The 18629-nt window shown below is 56.6% G+C and overlaps 1 protein-coding gene across 3 annotated transcripts in view; it reads left to right on the top strand.

Annotated features, from left to right (window-relative positions):
- Positions 1-9823: 9823 nt before the first annotated feature.
- The window catches only part of C2CD2 (C2 calcium dependent domain containing 2), a 58542-nt gene continuing 49736 nt past the window's right edge, over positions 9824-18629 (top strand). For 2 of the 3 annotated variants that reach the window (XR_004988993.2, XM_036443822.2), the window contains exon 1: positions 10126-10554. Coding sequence is in view for 2 of the 3 variants with exons in the window: in XM_036443822.2 (XP_036299715.1) it covers positions 10267-10554 (288 nt within the window). In the remaining variant the exon portion in view is untranslated. Of the gene's footprint in view, positions 10555-18629 lie in introns of all 3 variants that reach the window. The other variant, XM_036443823.2, reaches the window with a different exon arrangement.

The raw sequence follows: 18629 nt of genomic DNA, 5'->3' as shown, positions 1-18629 counted from the left end.
TTCGTCAGGTGTGGCTCAGGACTGGGACGGCAGCTCCTGGCACAGTGCAGGCTGGGAGCCCAAGGGATGCCGAATGAACGAACGAACAAACGAACAAATGAACAGACAAATGAATGAAAGTAAGTAGCCTCATTTTCGTGTGGATCTGGTTGTCAGAACGGTAACCCAACCCGTATCCATGGTAACAGGACTCTGTGGTTTGGAGATCCAGCCTCAGGAAGGGAGGCTGAGGGTCCAGGCCACGGTTGGTGACTGTCCCGTACCACCTCTCCCAGGCTGCAACCAACGCTCACCCCATTTCTTGAGTGGAGACTTTGATGGCACACTGATACTGGTCAAATTTACACACCAGATCAGAGCTGGAAGAATACTGAATCGACCACGGGCAAGGCCACAATTAAAAAGAAAAAACTGGCTCTGCCAGATCTACATTATGCATGGGGGAGCAAGTTAGGGCGGGCTAATATACCACGTTAGGAAGTCAGGGTGGGTTAATATTATATGCCAGGTTAGGAAGTTAGGATAGGTTAATATACCCAGCTTAGTAAGTTAGAATGGGTTGATATATCTGGGGTAAGAAGTTTGGATGGATTAACCAGATTCTGAAATCCCATCGACTTTTCTCTGGGTCAGACATTAAGAAACACCCTCAAGTCCTAACCAGTTTGGCTCAGAGGATAGAGCATCAGCCTGCAGACTGGAAGGTCCCAGGTTCGATTCCGGTAAAGGGCATGTACCTTGGTTTCGGGCACATCTCCAGTAGGAGGTGTTCAGAAGGCAGCTGATCGATGTTTCTAAGTCTATCCTTCTCCCTTCCTCTCTGTAAAAAATCAGTAAAATATATTTTAAAAATAAATAAATAAAAGGAAACACCTTCAAAAGTACGTGAGAACACCGCCGTGGCTGTGTCCAGGAAGGCCAGCCTGGTGACAGCTGGAAGGGAAGCACAGATGAATGACATCGCCTGGCAGGGAGCTTGTGGATGCCCCATGTCCCCAGCCTAACACCCTCCTTTACAGGCGCGTTGGCATGCCTTCCTGAGATCGTGCCGTTAGAACAAAGCAGACCAGCTTCCTGGCATCACCCCTTACTCCTGGCACGTTCTTTTCCTGGTTTCTGTTCACTGTGGAATCTCATCTCCGACTGCCCCCATCATCGGCATCCCAGGGCGTTAAATGCTGCTCTTTGGTGACCAAGGCCACCAGCCCGCCCGGCTGCTCTTGCCTCAGAGCAAGGGGGCACATACAGGTCTCACCTGGCCTTCCCTGGCCTGTTCCTGTAGGGGCGGGAAGGGGCGGGCCCTCAGGGCCCTCTGGCCCAGGGAAGCTTCTGGAGAGGCTGCTGGTGTTGCCCTCGCCATCCTGGACGGGAGGGGACAGGGCGTGCCCAGGGCACCTGGTTTCCCTCTTACTGGGCAGAGAAGCATGGCATTCACACCATCTACACTCTACAGTAGGGGTGTCGAACTCAATCAGAGAAGGGGCCAAAATCTAAAATCCAGCCTAAATTGCGGGCCGAATGGTTTACTGAACAGTCATAAACTGTCACTGTGATGGAAACGTAGCGGAGTGCAGTGATGACAGCGCGGTGCGGGCCACATTGCAAGGCCTGGCGGGACGGATTTGGCCCGCGGGCCTTGTGTTTGACACATGTGCTCTACAGGAAGGAGCCGGGCATTTGAACACACGTGAGGCAGGATCATCACACAAACAGCGAGGGCAAGGACGAAGCGGGACCTTTTTCTCCCCCTGAGGCCCATCAGTGGCCTCCTTCCTGTCATCTGGGGAAGAGCGTGGAGGGCAAGGGCGGGGCTGCTCCCTGTGGCTCCTTAACTCATGGAGAACCAGAGCGGACTGGATGGGGAAGGAACTGGGGTCCAAGGTGGTGTCCCCGGCTCTGCTGGCTCCTTCTCCCTGGGCCAAGGCTCAGCAGGGCCCTCTGAGGGGGAGCGGGCAGAGCTTCCAAAGGTGACTCTGCCAGGAAATGATGCTGGTGACCTCACGTGGGACAGGACAGTCACACCTCCCGCCCTGAGTGACCAGGTTGGGAAAGGGGTGGGGGGTGGGGTGACTCCAACAGAATCGGTGAGAACTGAAACGGCAGTGAATGCGTGTGTCCGCTCACTGGATTCCCGCAGGGACGGCCTGCAGACGCGGGAGGCAGGGAAGCCGCGGCTCAGGTGTCCCCGGTGGGTGTCCTGTTACAGAGATTCTCGCCAAGTGCGAGGCAAGCAGAAGGCATCCGTGCTTTCCTCTCTTAATCGCTGGATCGGTTGTGTCAGGCTCTGGTATTTCCCGAACCAGCAGAATTGCTCGCTCTGTCTTGCCGGACGGTTGGGCGAGCCAGGCCAGCGGATAACGATCCTTTGTAATGAGCACATTAATTATTTGCAGGAAGGTGGCTACTGCTGGGCTATTTTTAGAGCCCGTTCAGAGTAGTTTCCTTTAGCTCTTCTCAGGCTACATCTCCCTGCAGATAGTTAGTTGATTCTATCCTTGTGCCCAGCGAGGCTTTAAAAAAAAAAAAAAATGACACCTAACACCGAGGACAATTTTAGGCCCAAACGTTACTCAGGCGGAATGTGCCTGCTGGGGCCCCACACTGGGTGCTGAGCTCTGACCTTCCCTTCTGCTCACAGGGCTTGGCGGAGCCGTCCATCAAGCTTGCGTTATTCCGACGTCAGCACAGGCCGAACCCCTGGCACCCACGGAGCAGACGCCTCCTGCAGGCTCCAAGAAGCCTGAGCAGCGCCCTCCGTGTGGCCCAGGGGTCCATCCCCAGCAAGAAGGTCCACAGCAGCCACCCTCGTTGGAGCCCCTAATGCAGCCACAGCGAAGTCCCAACAAGGGCGAGGGCTGGGGGTGGGCAACCTGTCTTCCGTGCCGTCATCTCTCCCTTCCCAGCAGCCTGCCTCCCCAGCCGCCCTCCCCCCCGACCACAGGTAACCCCACAACCTCGGCATCCACACGGCAGCCACGTCTGATCCCAACAGTGGGGGCTCAGGGAGCAGTAGACAAGGGCGGGGGCAGCATCCTTTTTTTATTGATTATGGTATCACATAATTGTCCTCATCCCCCCATTCCCATCCCAAACCCCTCCCTACATATGCCCCCACCCCCCTGTTGTCCATGCCTATATGCATGCACACAAGTTCTTTTTTGTTAATATATATATATGTATATACATATATATATGTGTGTGTGTGTGTGTATATATATATATATATATATATATATATTGATTTATTTACAGAAAGGAAGGGAGAGAGAGTTAGAAACATCGATGAGAGAGAAACATTGATCAGCTGCCTCCTACACACCCCCAACTAGGGACATGCCCACAACCAAGGTACATGCCCTTGACCGGAATCGAATCTGGGACCTTTCAGTACGCAGGCTGACGCTCTATCCACTGAGCCAAACCAGTTTCTGCCACACAAGTTCTTTGGTTGATCTCTTCCCCTTACCCCCACCCTCCCCTACTTTCCTTCTGAGGTTTGAGAGTCTGATCGCTGCTTCTCTTGGGACAGCATTCTTTATGTCAGGGAAACCATTCCATGTAGGTGACTGGTACCTCTTCCACATACAGAAAATACCAGGCTAAGTCCCTTCATTCATCAGGCCGGCCCCGGCCCTGGGTACAGGCACAATTGCCAAACCACGTCGTTCTTGGGCAATCACTTGGGAGGCCTCACGGAGCCGCCTGGCAGGGAGGGAGGCTGCCATCTGGGTCACATTCCTTCTGCCTGGCGTGGGCACTGGGTGGCAGGGGCCACGCCACGGGGCGGCCCAGGGCAGGCGCTTGGCAGACGTGCTGGCCTGCCGCAGGCCTGCAGCCCTGCTCTGACCCTGCCCGCCGCCTCCCGCACCACGGCCTGACTCAGGCTCCTCACGGGGAGATGTGAGGGCACCTGTGGGCTGTTCACACTACTTTAAAGATGTATTTTTATTGATTTCAGAGGGTAAGGGAGAGAGAGAGAGAAAGAGAGAGGAACATCAGTGATGAGAGAGAACTATTGATCGGCTGCCTCTTGCACGCCCCACACTGAGGATGGAGCCCACAACCCTAGCCATGTGTCCTGACCGGGAATCGAACCGTGACCTCCTGGTTCACAGGTCGACGTTCCTCCACTGAGGCATGCGGGTGGCTGTTTCCTCCTGGGGTGGGATTCGCCTGGGCAGCCCTCCTTGGGGCACATCGGGTGGCCATCTGATCGCCCGGCCAGCTCCAGTGCAGGCCCAGGGGTGGGACTCGTCTCTGTCTCACTCCGAAAAGGCTTGGGACTCAGCAACAGTCCCACATGAGTCCCTGGAATGCACGCTAGCGGACTTCCTTCCCCTCCGCTTTGAGAGACTGTGTGTCTCCGGGGCCGGAGAACACAAAAGGCCATTCATCTTCTCAGACGGGTCTCCGCTCCGGACAGGAGGAAGGCGACCCCTCCTTCCCACCTTGTGACGTGTCTGTCTTTCCAGGAGAATCTGTTCGCGTTACAAAACTCAATCCAGTGGAAATGGAGAGCATCATGCTGAGTGAAATAAGCCAGTCTGAGAAAGACAAATACCGCATGATCTCACTCATTTGTGGAATATAAGGAACAACACAATTGACGAACAGGGACAGATCCAGAGGCAGAGAAGCATCGGTCAGACTGACAGACCTCAGAGGGAAGCTAGGGGAGGGTGGGCGAAAGGAGATCAACCAAAAGACTTGTATGCATGAATATAAGTCTCACCAGAGGACATGAACACCAGGGGGGGGTGAGGACACGAGTGGGGTGGTGGGTGTGGGGATTAATGGAGGGATGAGGACACGTATGTAATACACATATGTAATAAATAATCAATAAAGAAATTTTAAAAAGTTTTTAAATTTTAAAAAAAGAAAAATTCACCGAAACCGGTTTGGCTCAGTGGATAGAGCGTCGGCCTGCGGACTGAAAGGTCCCGGGTTCGATTCCGGTCAAGGGCATGTACATTGGTTGCGGGCATATTCCCAGTAGGGGGTGTGCAGGAGGCAGCTGGTCGATGATTCTCTCTCATCGATGTTTCTAACTCTCTATCCCTCTCCCTTCCTCTCTGTGAAAAATCAATAAAATATATTAAAACAAACAAACAAAAAACACCTCGATCCCTGTCAATGCTCCCTGGGGTCAGACTCTGCCTAGCACTTTCCTGCTGTGTGGCCTTGGACAAGTGACTCAGCGTCTCTGAACTCAGCTCCCTCCCCTTTCAAACAGACAATGCCATCCTCCGCGCGTAGCCGTGAAAGCTGAGTGAGCCCATCAAGTCCAACTCTGTGTCTGTTCCTCACAGCCACGGCCTCTGCCCGCCTGCCAACTGCCCGCCTCTCGGGTGCCCCTGTGGGGACCCCCACCACAGACACGTGCCGTGATGCCGCTGGGAACAGGAGCTTGCTGGACGGTGGCTTCCGTCTCTCTCCCAGTCCCTCCTGCCAGGGTCAGCTGGCCTGTGGCCCCGCCTCGGGCTCAGGATCGGGCTCCCGGCCCTTTGGGCGCTGTGCTTGGGAGCCTGCGTTCTGCACACGGTGGCTTTTCTCCGGGAAGGCACCCTGAGCGAAGTCTCAGCAAGTCACGCAAGCGATGGGCAGGGCCAGACCAGGCCCCGGGGAGCCTTCCGGCCCAGGCCCGGCTCTGGCCGCAGGTGACCTCTGCCTGGGCTGCGGGCTCCCCCAGGCCACCCGAGGGCATGACAGGAAGCTGACCCAGCGCACACCCGGCCTCCGGCTGTGGAAGTGACTAAGCCCGTGCGATTGTCGCCAAGGAGATGGGGTCAGATGTCCGCACGGACCCGCAGCTGAGGGCACGGAGCCAAAGCTTAAAAGCATTTTGCTAGCAGGGAATGCTCAGAATGTCTTCCCTCAGGGCCGCGGGAGGCAGCGGGCCGTCTGTACACAGAGGCCAAGGCCCTGCAGGGGCCCAGGGCTCAGGCCCGCCGGGGCACCGGGCGTAACCTGGTCGCTCAAGCTGCCACCACCGTCAGCACCTCGGCGTCACCCTCATCATTCTACCGAGCAGAGGAGCCCCTCCGCCAGGTTAGAGACCAACTGCAAACTCCCTGGTCCCCTCCTTCCCTCTCCCACAAGTTTACAATAATTCTTCTGAATTTTTAAAAATTAAATTGGTTGGGCCGAAACCAGTTTGGCTCAGCGGTAGAGCGTCGGTCTGCGGACTGAAAGGTCCCGGGTTCGATTCCGGTCAAGGGCATGCACCTCGGTTGCGGGCACATCCCCAGTGGAGGGTGTGCAAGAGGCAGCTGATCAATGTTTCTCTCTCATCGATGTTTCTAGCTCTCTATCCCTCTCCCTTCCTCTCTATAAAAAAAATCAATAAAATATATATTTTAAAAAATGCAACATCATCACAGCATCTCCTGGCCGGGGGTGGGAATCCTTCCATCCTGGATGCATCAATGAGGTTCTGAGAGATGGGTGCCTGACTGGGCAAAGCACCCTGCAAGCAATACTGCCTGGAGGGGAGGCAGTTGATCCATGATTCTCTCTCATCAATGCAGGAAGAGCCTTTTAGAAACATTCAAAAACGAACATTACAGCGATGGAGCGTTTACGCCTGTGGCCTGTGCTCCGAGCTCACAGCCAGTCACCGGAGAACAGGCTGAAGCGGAACCTGGAAATAGAGTTTCTGCTGTTTCCTCCCTGTCCCCTTGGAACCTGCCTGTTCTAAGGTCCAGAGCGATGCCTTCTGGAATATTCCCCGGCGAGCTGGCTCCATCACCACCACCTCGGCCTAAGAGCCGGGATCGGGGGCAACGACCAGTCCCATTCACCCCCCCAACCCCAACCCCCCCCCCCACACACACACACCCCACCTGCTCTCAGACACTCAGTGGGAGCGCATCGGAGGATTTGAAGGATTCTTTTGGGGTGTCAGAATCAGCAAACAGCCTCTGCGGAGCAGAGCATGGAGGGCCCGACTCCAGAAGGAGTGGTGGGCGAGAACCAGTGTGGCTCCTGGGCTCCTTGGGTGGGAGGGTGCCGAGTGGAGGAGAGGGAAGTGAGTGAGGAACAGAGAATGTCACCACGGGGAGGAAAATGCTGTCCTTAGAGAGCTGAGCCCACCAGGGTCCCCCGCGCCCTGGGTGAATGGGACTGGGGGCGGAAGTGAGGACAGCCTGGTGTTTTGCCTAGATGGATGCCTATTGCATATTTTGCTGCATTTTTTTTTCCTGTAAGCCCAGGTCATCCCTTATCCTCCCTCCCCTTGGTTCTACGCGGAAGTAACTCAATACCTAAATGTGTGCATTCCTTGGTAAACATTCCAAACCGGAGGTGTGTGTTCGCTGACAGTTTGTTGTGAGCCAGGGGTTAGTATGCCTTAGAGACACGGGGTGAGGAAGGAGACTGGTTCCACCGGTCACACAAGCGGGCCCTCTCGTGCCTGCCAACATGGCTGACAGCCAGGACACACGTGTGCACGTGGACTCCTGCTGCAGTAGGGAGACGGGGAGTCTGGGGTAGCTAGCATCCCTGGGTTTTTTGAAAGGGGGCCAGCGGGACTTGAATTATTTAACTGCATAGGTCTGGCTGCAGATCAGAAAATAATTAGAGGCTTGCTTCAAATAAGAAGAGATTCCCAGCCCGGCCAGTGTGGCTCAATGGTTGAGCCATCCACCTATGAACCAGGAGGTCACGGTTCAGTTCCTGGTCGGGGCACATGCCTGGGTTGTGGGCTCGACCCCCAGTAGGGGGCATGAGGGAGGCAGCTGATCGATGATTCTCTCTCATCATTGATGATTCTACCTCCCTCTGCCTCTCCCTTCCTCTCTGAAATCAATAAAAATATTTTTTTTTAGAAAAAAAGATTTATTAAGGAAAGGAGAACCATTCCCTACAGTGGTCGGCACACTGCAGCCCGAGAGCCACATGTGGCTCTTTGGCCCACTGAGTGTGGCTCTTCCACAAAATACCATGTGCGGGCATGCATGTACACTGCGATTGAAACTTCGTGGCCCATGCGCAGAAGTCTGTTTTCGGCTCTCAAAAGAAATTTCAATCGTTGTACTGTTGATTTTGGCTCTGTTGATTGATGAGTTTGCCTACCGCTGCCTAACCCTTAAGGACCTGTGAGCTGGAGAGACCGCTGGCGTTCAATGGCCAGGTGACTTGTAGAAAGCTCACAGGACCAGTTTAGTTCCACTTTCTAGTATCAGACCCGCCTGGTAGCAGCTGGTTCTCCCCTGCCCAGCTCACATGGGCAACCCGACGATTTCAGCTCCCTGCCAGCTGCCTGCTCTGTACCCAGAAGGGCTCCCGGTCCAGCTGCCTCCCGGTTCCCTCCTCCTCAGAGAAGACCGGGGTGCTCCGATGTGAACATCTTTGCCCTCCACTGCTCTCTGCCCACAATGCCACACTCAGTCTCCTTTCCTGGCTTCCAGCCTCTCAGCAAGGAAAACCCTTGGCTGTGAGGGCCCAGCCAAACCCTTCTCCTGGACCCTGGGCAACCCTCTAGCTAAGCTCTCTTCCCCTCCACTTCCTCCCAGCCCCGCCCCCTCTACCTGCTGCCCGGAGTGATGTTTGCAAAATGCAATTCTGTTCAGTCCGTGCTTTAGACAGTGTGCCTCTTCTCCTCCGTGGCACCAACTACTCCAACAGCTCAGGTGCTCTGACCGCAGCCCCCACCCCACCCCACCCCTGACGGCCTCCAGCCATCACACATACCCTTGCACTCCCTGCCTCAGGAGTGTGAAGCTACATGGAGGCCTCAGGGTCTTTGCATACACACACACACACACACACACACACACACACACACACAGGCCAACCTCCCCCCCTCCTTTCTAGGTGGCGCTTCACTCCTCCTCTTTCATACTCGGTATCCAGGGCAGATTCATCATCATACCCGCGGTTCTCTTTGCTCTCCTGTTCCAGGGAGTTTGCATAATAGGTGACAATGAATGCCCCTGGCCTAGGTACCAGATTGAGATCCTAATCTCTGATCTGCCAAACTAGCCGGGCTTCTTAGCAAACTCCCCCTGAGCCCGGTTCTAAGGCTTCCACTCTCTCTACTCGGCGCCCGCCGTGGATGGCAGGAAGGGGCCCACGAGGAACCAGTGAGGACCCCCTGCCGCAGTGGCAGAGCCAGAACCACCACTTGCCCACCCACCAGACTGGCCCATCAGCAGGCCCTGGCTAGGTAACAAAAGGCTGTGTTCATTCATTCAGGAATAGCCAACCCAATTCAAGGTCAAATCCCCTCCAGACAGCCAGAGGATACACCAGTGAATCATTATCGTATTATTTAGGCCCCGGGGGAATCTTAGGCTAGTGTTTTGCAGCGTTTCCTAAGATGCTGTCTCACTGCTGGCTCACTGAGAGGTGCAGAGAGAGGTGTGCCAGGCCCATGCGTGCGCACACGCTGCTTAACAAACAACACCCCCACCTGGGTCTCCAGGCCCTCCTGGCTTCGGGGTGCGGAGTCATGGACTTCTAGGGACTTTCCAAGTATGTTAGACCCAGGCACCATCTTGCTGGTGGGCAGAGGGTGACCCTAGAAATCACCTTTTCTCACGCGAAGGCGCGCATGGGCGTGCGCTCACTCATGCACACGCACACACATGCACGCGCGCCTCGCACAGGGAAGGCGAGACCTCGAGCCCCACCGTCTCCCTGGAATCCCGCTGACTACTAATTGGAAAGTCCGGCACCCCAGCTTGTCAGCGCCTGAGAAAGACGAGCCGGGCCGGGGGGGCGCTGCGCCTTTAAGGGGGCGGGGACGACCCGGGCGCCAGGGACCCTGGCCCCGCCCCCAGGACTCGGCCCCACCCCCGGCCCCGCCCCCGGCCGCAGCCTCTCCGGCCACCGCTGGGCAGCGGGCGGGACGCGGGGGGCGGCGCGCGCAGGAGGAAGCGCGCTGGGCCGCGGCCCCGCAGCTGCCCAGACGCCGCGTCGGGAACGCCGGCCGCCGCCTCCCCACTGCCAGGTGCGCGGGGCTGGGGGCGCAGTGCCGCGGTGGCCGCCGCTCGCGAGCCGGCATTTCCTCCGGAACCTGATCGCCCCGCCCGGCCTCCAGGCTCCCTACTCCCGGCTCCGCGTTCCGCGTCCCGGGTCCCGGGCCCGCTCTGCCCGCCCGCCCGGCGCCCCGATCCAGCCCGGGACGCCCCTTCACGCCCCCCGGGCCGGCCCGCGCGGGCCGATGTCCTGAGCTCGCCGCCGCCGCGCGCCCCGCGTCCCGCGTCCCGCCCGGGCCGCCCCGGGAAGTTGGGCGAGGCGCGCGGGGTATGCGCCATCGCCATGTCCCGCCCGGACTCGTGGCTCGGTGAGGTCCAGTGGCTGGCCCTGGTGTCGCTCTTCGTCGTGGCCTTGGGCACGGTGGGCCTGTACCTGGCGCAGTGGGCTCTGGCCGGAGCGCGAGCCCGGCCCCCGCGGCGCGCGGCGCAGCCCGGCGGGGAGGACCGGCGCCCGGAGCCGGAGCCGGAGCCGGACGTGCTGCTCTCCTGGATCCTGAGGCTGCACAGCTGGCGGAGCCAGTGGCAGGCCGCCTGGGTGGCCGCCCTCAACCAGGAGGCCCGGCGCAGAGGGGTGAGTGTCTGGGAGGGCGTGGCGGGGCCGCGGGCCGGGTGCGGCTGATGGTGGGGTGCGTGTGTCCTCCGGAGCCTCCCACAGCCCAGGACGGGAGGGTCCTAAGTGCGCCTTCCCTGTGGGAGGGGGACCCTGGAAAGTTGGGAGAAAGACCCTGGAGTGCGGACCATCCCTGATGGGAGATCCAAGACAAAGTGACTGGACCTTTTTGGCCACCGAGGAGGCGTGTCTGGCCGTGGGAGAGACTTGTCAGAGGGGCCCTCTCTCCTTCCAGCTCTGATCAGCCCTTCCCCGAGTCCCGGGTGGATCCTGGTTCCCAGCTGGACACTTTCTGCCTTTGTGCCTGATGTATGAATAACTGTGACCCACATATGCTTCCATCTATAGAGCTGGGTTTCACCAGGAACGGACTTCTAAGAGGTCTGCGTGCATCCCCTGGCAGATAAAATGAGTGGCCGCTGAGAGCCAGCCACTTGCAGACGTTGTATCGGGGGCTGTAGGGGTACACGTGCTGTGAATGCTCACAACGCCTGTGCCTGTCCGCAGGCCAGAGAAGTTAGGCCACCCGCCCAAGGCCACACAGCCTGTGCTTCGCTGAGCTGGGATTGGACTCCGGCTACCTCCTACCCCAAACAAAGCGCAGGGAGGGGGCTTGTGAGCCAACTGCTGCCCCACGCTGCTCCTGTGGTCTTGTTCCTTCCGTAGTGAAGGACGTGGTGACTTTATTTTTACTTTTAAAAATAAAAGTAAAAATAAAGTCTTAGTTGAATGACAGGTTTCTGGGAAGTCCCCGATTTCTGGGCATTCCCGCAGGAGGAATGAGTAGGGCCTGGGGTGGGGTTGAGGGGGGTTGGGGGGTTGGGAGGTGCCTCCCAGCCTTTGCCTGTCCTCCTTGCTTTCATGGCCCTGCACCTGCCTGTGCAGCTCGGGGGAGAAGCCTGGGACCTTGGCCTTGGGAATGGGGAATGCAGTGTGCCTGTCCCTGAGCAGCTGGGGCCTGGACTTTGCATCTCGGGCTTGACAAACAAGAAAGCTTTGCCTGTACATGACCGCCCATCCAACAACTCTGAAGTCCCGTCCTGTTTGGAACCGTTGAAAACGGATTGTGCCTTTTGGCTGAACAAGGGCTGCAAGGTCAGTTGACTGCCAGCTGTCCTGGTGCCTAGACAATGTGTCCCTGCTGTTCAGAGCTGGGCGTCTCCCGGTCGGGGACACCCCCCACCCCGACCCCATTTCTTGTGGGAGCCCCAGAGCCCTGTGACCTCACACCTGGGAGCACACCCGGTGCTGTCATCGACCCCTGATGGAGCCGGGGTCACAGGCCAGGCTCTGGGGCCGCGCGAGTCCACTTTGGTTGGTGGCGGGAGCAGGGGCGAGCCTTGTCCCTGTGCCTTTAACTCTCCAGGGAGTGCTGGGTGCATGGTCTGCAGGGTCTGGAGGCGGTTCAGGCACGGAGGCGGGACCCAGTCTGGCACATGTGAGCTGGGGTCACCCTGCTTCACCCGCTCTGCCTCGTTCCCTGGCATTCCTCCGTTGGCTTCGGAGAATGGGATTGCCTTCGGCACCGCTTCCAGGATGCCCCTGCGCCCAGGGTGGTGCACGCTCCTCCGGAATGTCTGGTTGGTCAGGTCCAGCTGAGAGGGCCTTGAAGGACCTGGGGGTTTCGAAAGAAAGCCTTTCACCGGATCCCTGAGTCTGAGGGAGCTAGGGAACTCTGTCTGGGGAGTGAGCGGAGACTGGCTGCTTTGCGTTCTCCCTGTTCTGTCTGCCGCTGACCACGCGCTGCGGTGTCTGGCCCTCTGCGTGTCCACGCTCCCGCAGGAAAGGCGCCGTGGTGGACGGGGCCCAAGCTCAGAGCGTGGCAGAGACCTCCCGGACCGCTGGTCTGCATCTGAGCGTGCTCCCTGTACCTGCCCAGTGCTGCTCGGTTTGAACTCAGCTGGAAGGTGTTGCGGGCAGATAGGATCTGGGGAACTCCCTGCTACTCGCTTGTCACACGCCCTCCCTGTCCCAGGCCCCGCGGGGGCAGCGCGGATGACAACAGGGGTGAGCCGGGCGGGCGTCTCCGGTGGCTGTCCTGGCCCGCAGCCCGCCCTGCAGCCTCTCACTGCCCTCCCTCCAACGCGGCTCCCCCTAATCCCGGATTAGGGCTGGCGTTCTGTGCCAGAGAGGCCGGGAGAGCCGCAGCTTAGCAGCCCCTCTGGCCCCGTCTCTCTGCCCTGGCCAGGGAGACGCCCACTTCTCAGCCTGTCCCTGGGGGCTGGGGGCACCCTGGAAGTCACAGTCATACCCAGCGTCCTTGTGGAAGGCGGGATTCTCTGTCGAATGGAGAAGGGAACTTCTGAATTCTGTCTCACCCTGACTTTGCATTTTAAGGCCAGAAGGGATCCGAAACTCACCTTTCTTCTGCAGAGCGGAGCCTGAGGCCCCAGAGCTGCAGAGACTGGCCGGGACGGACCCAGATCCCGGTCCAGGTCCCCCGCAGGCAGGACGTTCGAAGTGGGGGCCCGTACAATCCCTTTGACGGAGGCCCAGCAAGAGGGGATAAAAGGGTTTGGTTGCTTTAATGCTTCGTCCCTAACCGTGGGCTCCTTTCTCCCGGGACCGGAGGCCTGAGCACCACCCGGTGGAGCCTCCTGTGACTCGGGGTGACCCGTGACCGTGGCAGTGCAGGCTCCTCCTGCCGGATGGCCTGTGGTTCTGACCCTTCCTCCGACACTATTTTTAACTTAGACGGGATGGTGAGTTGGAGAGACAGGGAGGAAACCGTGGCCGGAGGCTTTGCCAGCCGGCCGGCCAGATGCCAGGGGTTCGGGGAGCACAGGTGACTGGCCCAGAGAGCTCTGAAAAAACGCACGCGCCTCCCCCTGCAGTCCGGACCTAGCAGGTCGGCGGGGGTGTGGGCATGTTTCCCCATTCCCCCAGGCTGGCTGCTCCTCACAGAGAGATGCTGCCTGGTCCACGCCAGGCTCCAGGCCACTGTCCGCCATTCACCCCGCAGCCCCGCTCCGCACGGATGTCCCAGCATCTGATCCCATTCATCTGTCTGATCACAGCTCAGTCATGAAGACAGGGCGCCCGGAACCCCCTCCGTCACTGACTGGGAACGAATGCCTGTTATCCAAAAGCAACCCTGAGGCTTTCCCTCTAGTGTAAGGTGACCAGATGTCCTGCTTTCAGCAGGACAGTCCCTATTTTTAACCATTTGTCCCGCGTCCCGCAGCGTTTTAAAAAAGTCCCCATTTGGGACAAATGGTTAAAAATCGGGTCTGTCCCGCCGAAAGCGGGACGTCTGGTCACCTTACTTCAGTGCCCCTGCATAACACTGGCCAGGGGACTTCTTGAGCCTCGTGGAGGTACTGTGCTCTCTGCTCAGACGTTTACGAAATGGTTTGCCACAATAGCCCATTCCCCCAGCGATGGCCCACACCCCGGGCACCCGCGGGGAAGCTCCGGGGCTTGCTGTGCCCATAGCAGCTCGCTGGCTCTGAAAACAGCCTGGCGAGGCCTGCCGGGGAGCTGGACAGCGCCTCCTGCCCAGGCGGGTGCCCATGCAGGGTGGATATCGACCCCAGAGCGGGGGGCCGCCGCCATCTAGACTGGTCCAGCCGTGGGCTGCCCTGAAGCAGGTTGCTTCTTTCATCCTCTGCCCTGGGACGTTCTAGAGGCAGATGACCAAGGTTGTGGGGCAGTGTGTGGTTTTCAGGAGACAAGAGGAAAGATGCTGTGTGAACCTAGAGCATGTTACTGCCCTGTTTCCCCGAAAATAAGACAGTGTCTTATATTAATTTTTCCTCCCAAAGTTGCGCTAGGTCTCATTTTCAGGGGATGTCTTATCTTTCCATGCGCTAGGTCTTATTTTCGGAGGATGTCTTATTTTCGGGGAAACACGGTAGTAGCTCAGTCTTGTAGACGAGCTTCAGCAATTCAAAAAGTAAACCACGTGCTGAGACTGCAGAGTTTTCCTGTTATGTAATGAGCTCCGAGGGGTGCTCACAGAGCCCAGACTCCCGGCCAGCGACAGTGGATAGAACATTGGCCTGGGAACTCAGGGGTCTCAGGTTCGATTCCAGACAAGGGCATGTACTTTGGTTGCGAGCACATCCCCAGTAGGGGCTGTGCAGGAGGCAGCTGGTGGATGTTTCTCTCTCATTGATGTTTCTAACTCTCCCTTCCTCTTCCTTTCCCTTCCTCTTTGTAAAAAAATCAATAAAATATAGTAAAAAAAAAAAAAGTCACTTGGCTAGAATGTGAAGTCCACCTTGGAGGAGGGACCTGAATGAGCCACTTGCCTGCACCCTCCTCCCCAAACGGGTCTCCTTTCTGTTCCTTGAACATATTCCCTGTGTCTCAAATACTTAGTAAACCTTCTTCTTCTTCTTCAACTTCTATTATATAAAGCTTTCCGAAGATCCCTGGTCCTCTCATTTGCCAGGGCGCTGCCCCACCCCCACCCCAGCCTCCTGTGCTTGTCCCAAATAGCACTGGCACCTTGAGCTCACTGGTGTCTCCTGGAACTGTAAGCTGGTCCAGGGCCCTGTCTGCCCTGGCACAGCCCACCCAGGGCCCAGCACCAGGCTGGCTCGGCGCAGCGGGCGCGGGGGGTGGGATGAATGGCAGGGCCTGTTAGAAACTTGTCACCGGCAGGGAGAAGCAGTGTCCATGTCCCATCTGCATCGCCCCATCTGGACACAGGCCTTCCCTGCCTGGGAGCCAGCCAAGCCTGGGCGAAACAAGCCGGTTAATGCGCTTTGTGTTTCGCTTCTAAAGAATCAACATTAAAGCAGGCTCCCTGATGACTTTGCAAATTGTCCGTGTGAAACACGGGAGTGGGCGCCGGTTCAGGCTGTTCCCTGCGCTACCCGTTCTCCCAGGGAGACCGGAGCTCGGAGGAAGGAAGAGTGGGTGTAGTGTTAGCTAAGATGCAGCCAAAGCTAACTTGACTCCCACCGGCCCCCCGGGGGCTGCTGGGTTGGGAGGGGACGTGGAGGAGCTGTGCTCACTGCTCAGGCCGAAAGCTCTGGGGCTGTGTGGCTGAGGGCAGGTCCTGACCTCTCTGTGCTTCGTTTGGAGAAGAGGATAAGTTTGGGTTCAATCTGAGAAGCAGGCTCCACTCTGGATGAGATGAGATCTTCATGAGGCGTTTCGTAAATAGTGGCAATAAAGGCGGACTGCTTTCTTGTAAAGTCTGTTTAAAAACAAAACAAACAAACAAACAAACAAACAAAAAACACATGATTTTTAATTCTACAACAAGAAGGAAAGAGAAAACCAGAAGGAAAATCAGAGGAGCTGAAAAATCCTAAGGTACGGAGACATGCTGCACGTGCGGAGAGGACGCAGCCGGAGAGGAGGAGAAGGCTGGGTGCCTGCCTGGCTTTCCCTAGCAGGAAGGAAATAAAAACCCCGACCTGGGCTGAACCCCAGAACCAGCAGCGCTGAGCCCCAGTTATGGGCCAGACCCTGGGGACCCAGGCTCCTGTGGGGGAGATGGGGCTGTGAGGCGGAATCCCAGGGGAGCAGTGAAAAGCAGGGCCCCCGGAGTCGCGCACATTGCGCACAGAGGACGGAATGTTGACTCTGATGCTGTATTGCCCTGACGGGAAGAAACAAAGCCTCTGGCGGTGCTGTGCCCCACTCCCGACTGCTCTGAACCCCAGTTCTAGGCCAATCCCTGGGGACCCAGGCTCAAGCAGAGGGAGATGGGGCTGTGAGGTGGAGTCCTGAGAGAGCAAAAAACACGTGATTTTTAAAATTGCTCTTAGATTTACAGAAAAGCTGCAAAAATAATCCAGCCTAGTTGGCATGGCAATAACCTATGAACCAGGAGGTCACAGTTCGATTCCTGGTCAGGGCATATGCCCGGGTTGCAGGCTTGATCTTCAGTCTGGGCCATGCAGGAGGCAGCTGATCCATGATTCTTTCTCATCATGGATGTTTCTCTCTCTCTCCCCCTCGCCCTTCCTCTCTGAAATCAATAAAAATATTTTTAAAAATATTAATTCAGAGTTTCCCTGTATTCCTCACTCAGCCTCACATATTCACAGCATCATGATCAGAACCAAGAAATTGACATTGGTACAATGTTACTGTAATTTACAGTAAAGTGATATGAACATTGTAACAGGACAAGAAATTAACATTGGTACAATGATGTGAACATTGTAACAGGACAGGGAATTACACATTGGTACAATGATGTGAACATTGTAACAGGACAGGGAATTACACATTGGTACAATGATATTAACATTGTAACAGGACAGAGAATTACACATTGGTACAATGATATTAACATTGTAACAGGACAGGAAATTACACATTGGCACCATGTCGCTATAATTTATGGTACAATGATGTGAACATTGTAACAGGATAGGAAATTAACGTGGGTACAATGTTTCTGTAATTCACCGGTACAGTGATGTTAGCATTGTAAACAGTGCAGGACGTTACCGTCAGCAATTGCCTTTAACTGCTCTGAAGACCTCCTGTGAACTCCACAGCTTTTCCACCAGGACCCTTCTCTTGTTCCCGGGTCCCGTCCAGGTCCCACATGGCATTAAGCGGTCGCTTCTCCGTAGTCCTCCCGAAGTCTTGACCAGTTTCGTATTCTTCCTTGGTTTCTCACAACCCAGATAACTCTGAAGGGTACTGATTATTCTTTTGCCCCATGTCCCTCAAATTTGGTGTTTTTAGGTGATTGGACCGAAGTAATGCAAACTGCACAAGTGATGTCCCCCTTTCCCTATGCTAAAGCACGTGGTGCGTGATGTCATTGTCACTTCCTGCTGGGGACGTTGGCCTTGACCTCCTGGTAACGGTGGTTTCTCTTCTGTCTTATGGCCCCGCGTACAGCATTCCCTCTGGAGTTCAACGTCTTGTGGCGATGCCCTGAGACCGTGCACATCCTGTGACCCCTCACACGTGGCTCCGGACTCTGGCATCCGTCTGCACCATTACTTCTGGGGAGTTTGCTTAGTGGTGGTTTTGTTTGTTTGTATGTTTGTTTTCATCTCTCCTCCGTTTATTCACTCCTCCTCCGTGCGTGTGTTCAGCTGGTTTTTACCTCAGGGTGGGCTTGTGGTCGTTGACTTTATCCCACGCGGTGTAATCCAGCGCTCGCTGTTTGCCGTGTTGTCTCATTGACAGCCCCTGTAGTAGCAGCCTTTGTCTTCTGCCATCAGACAGAGGAGATGTGTGTTCGTGTGTGTGTGTGTGTGTGTGTGTGTGTGTGTGTGTGTGTTTAGCACTTCCTTCCTCCGTGGCTCCACGGATGTTTTTTTCCTGGACTCATCTTGTATTTTCCCTTCTTCCGGCCCTGGATTCAGCCTCTCCGGCAGCCCCACGGCCTTCTTGTGGAGAAGTGTTGAGGGACCGAGATCCAGGGTCATGACTGCTGGGGTCTCCTCGCTCCTAGTCGTTTTCTTAGTGGACAGAGCTGGGAAATGTATGTGCGTACAGACGTGTGCTGTATGTACACTCACGCACATGTATTCCTCCTTCTGTCTGTGTCTTCAACACCATGACTTTATACGGATCCCTTGTCTTCCAGGTCAACAGCACCCAGTTCGCTTTATCTTCCCCTTCCTGTGTTTCTGACTTTCTTCCCAGGAGGAAGGCATCGGCCCTTGTTGTCTGGGAATTATTTACTTACCTGGTCCATTCTAGCATCCACCTAGAGCCGCCGTCGACAAACTGCGGCTCGCGAGCCACGTGCGGCTCTTTGGCCCCTGGAGGGTGGCTCTTCCACAAGATACCACGGCCTGGGCGAGTCTGCGTTGAAGAAGTGGCGTTAGAAGAAGTTTAAGTTTAAACAATGTGGCTCTCCAGAGAAATGTCCGTCGTCGTCCTGTTGATAGTTGGCTCTGTGGACGAACGAGCTTGCCGACCCCTGGCCTGGAGTCTAGAGTAGAGAAACACGTTTACCGCCTAGGTTATGGCATTCATCTGCGATCAGGCATTGTTGCCCAGAGTGTCTGAGGCTGGAGCCGTGTTCCCCACCCCTTGGGGGGTTATGGCAGCCATCGGTAATGCAGTTGGTGTTCCCTCGGGGGCTGCACATCCTGATCGAA

Source organism: Pipistrellus kuhlii, unplaced genomic scaffold (genome assembly GCF_014108245.1).
Source record: "Pipistrellus kuhlii isolate mPipKuh1 unplaced genomic scaffold, mPipKuh1.p scaffold_m20_p_2, whole genome shotgun sequence".
Taxonomy (NCBI): domain Eukaryota; kingdom Metazoa; phylum Chordata; class Mammalia; order Chiroptera; family Vespertilionidae; genus Pipistrellus; species Pipistrellus kuhlii.
This window is presented reverse-complemented; position numbering and strand designations above follow the sequence as displayed.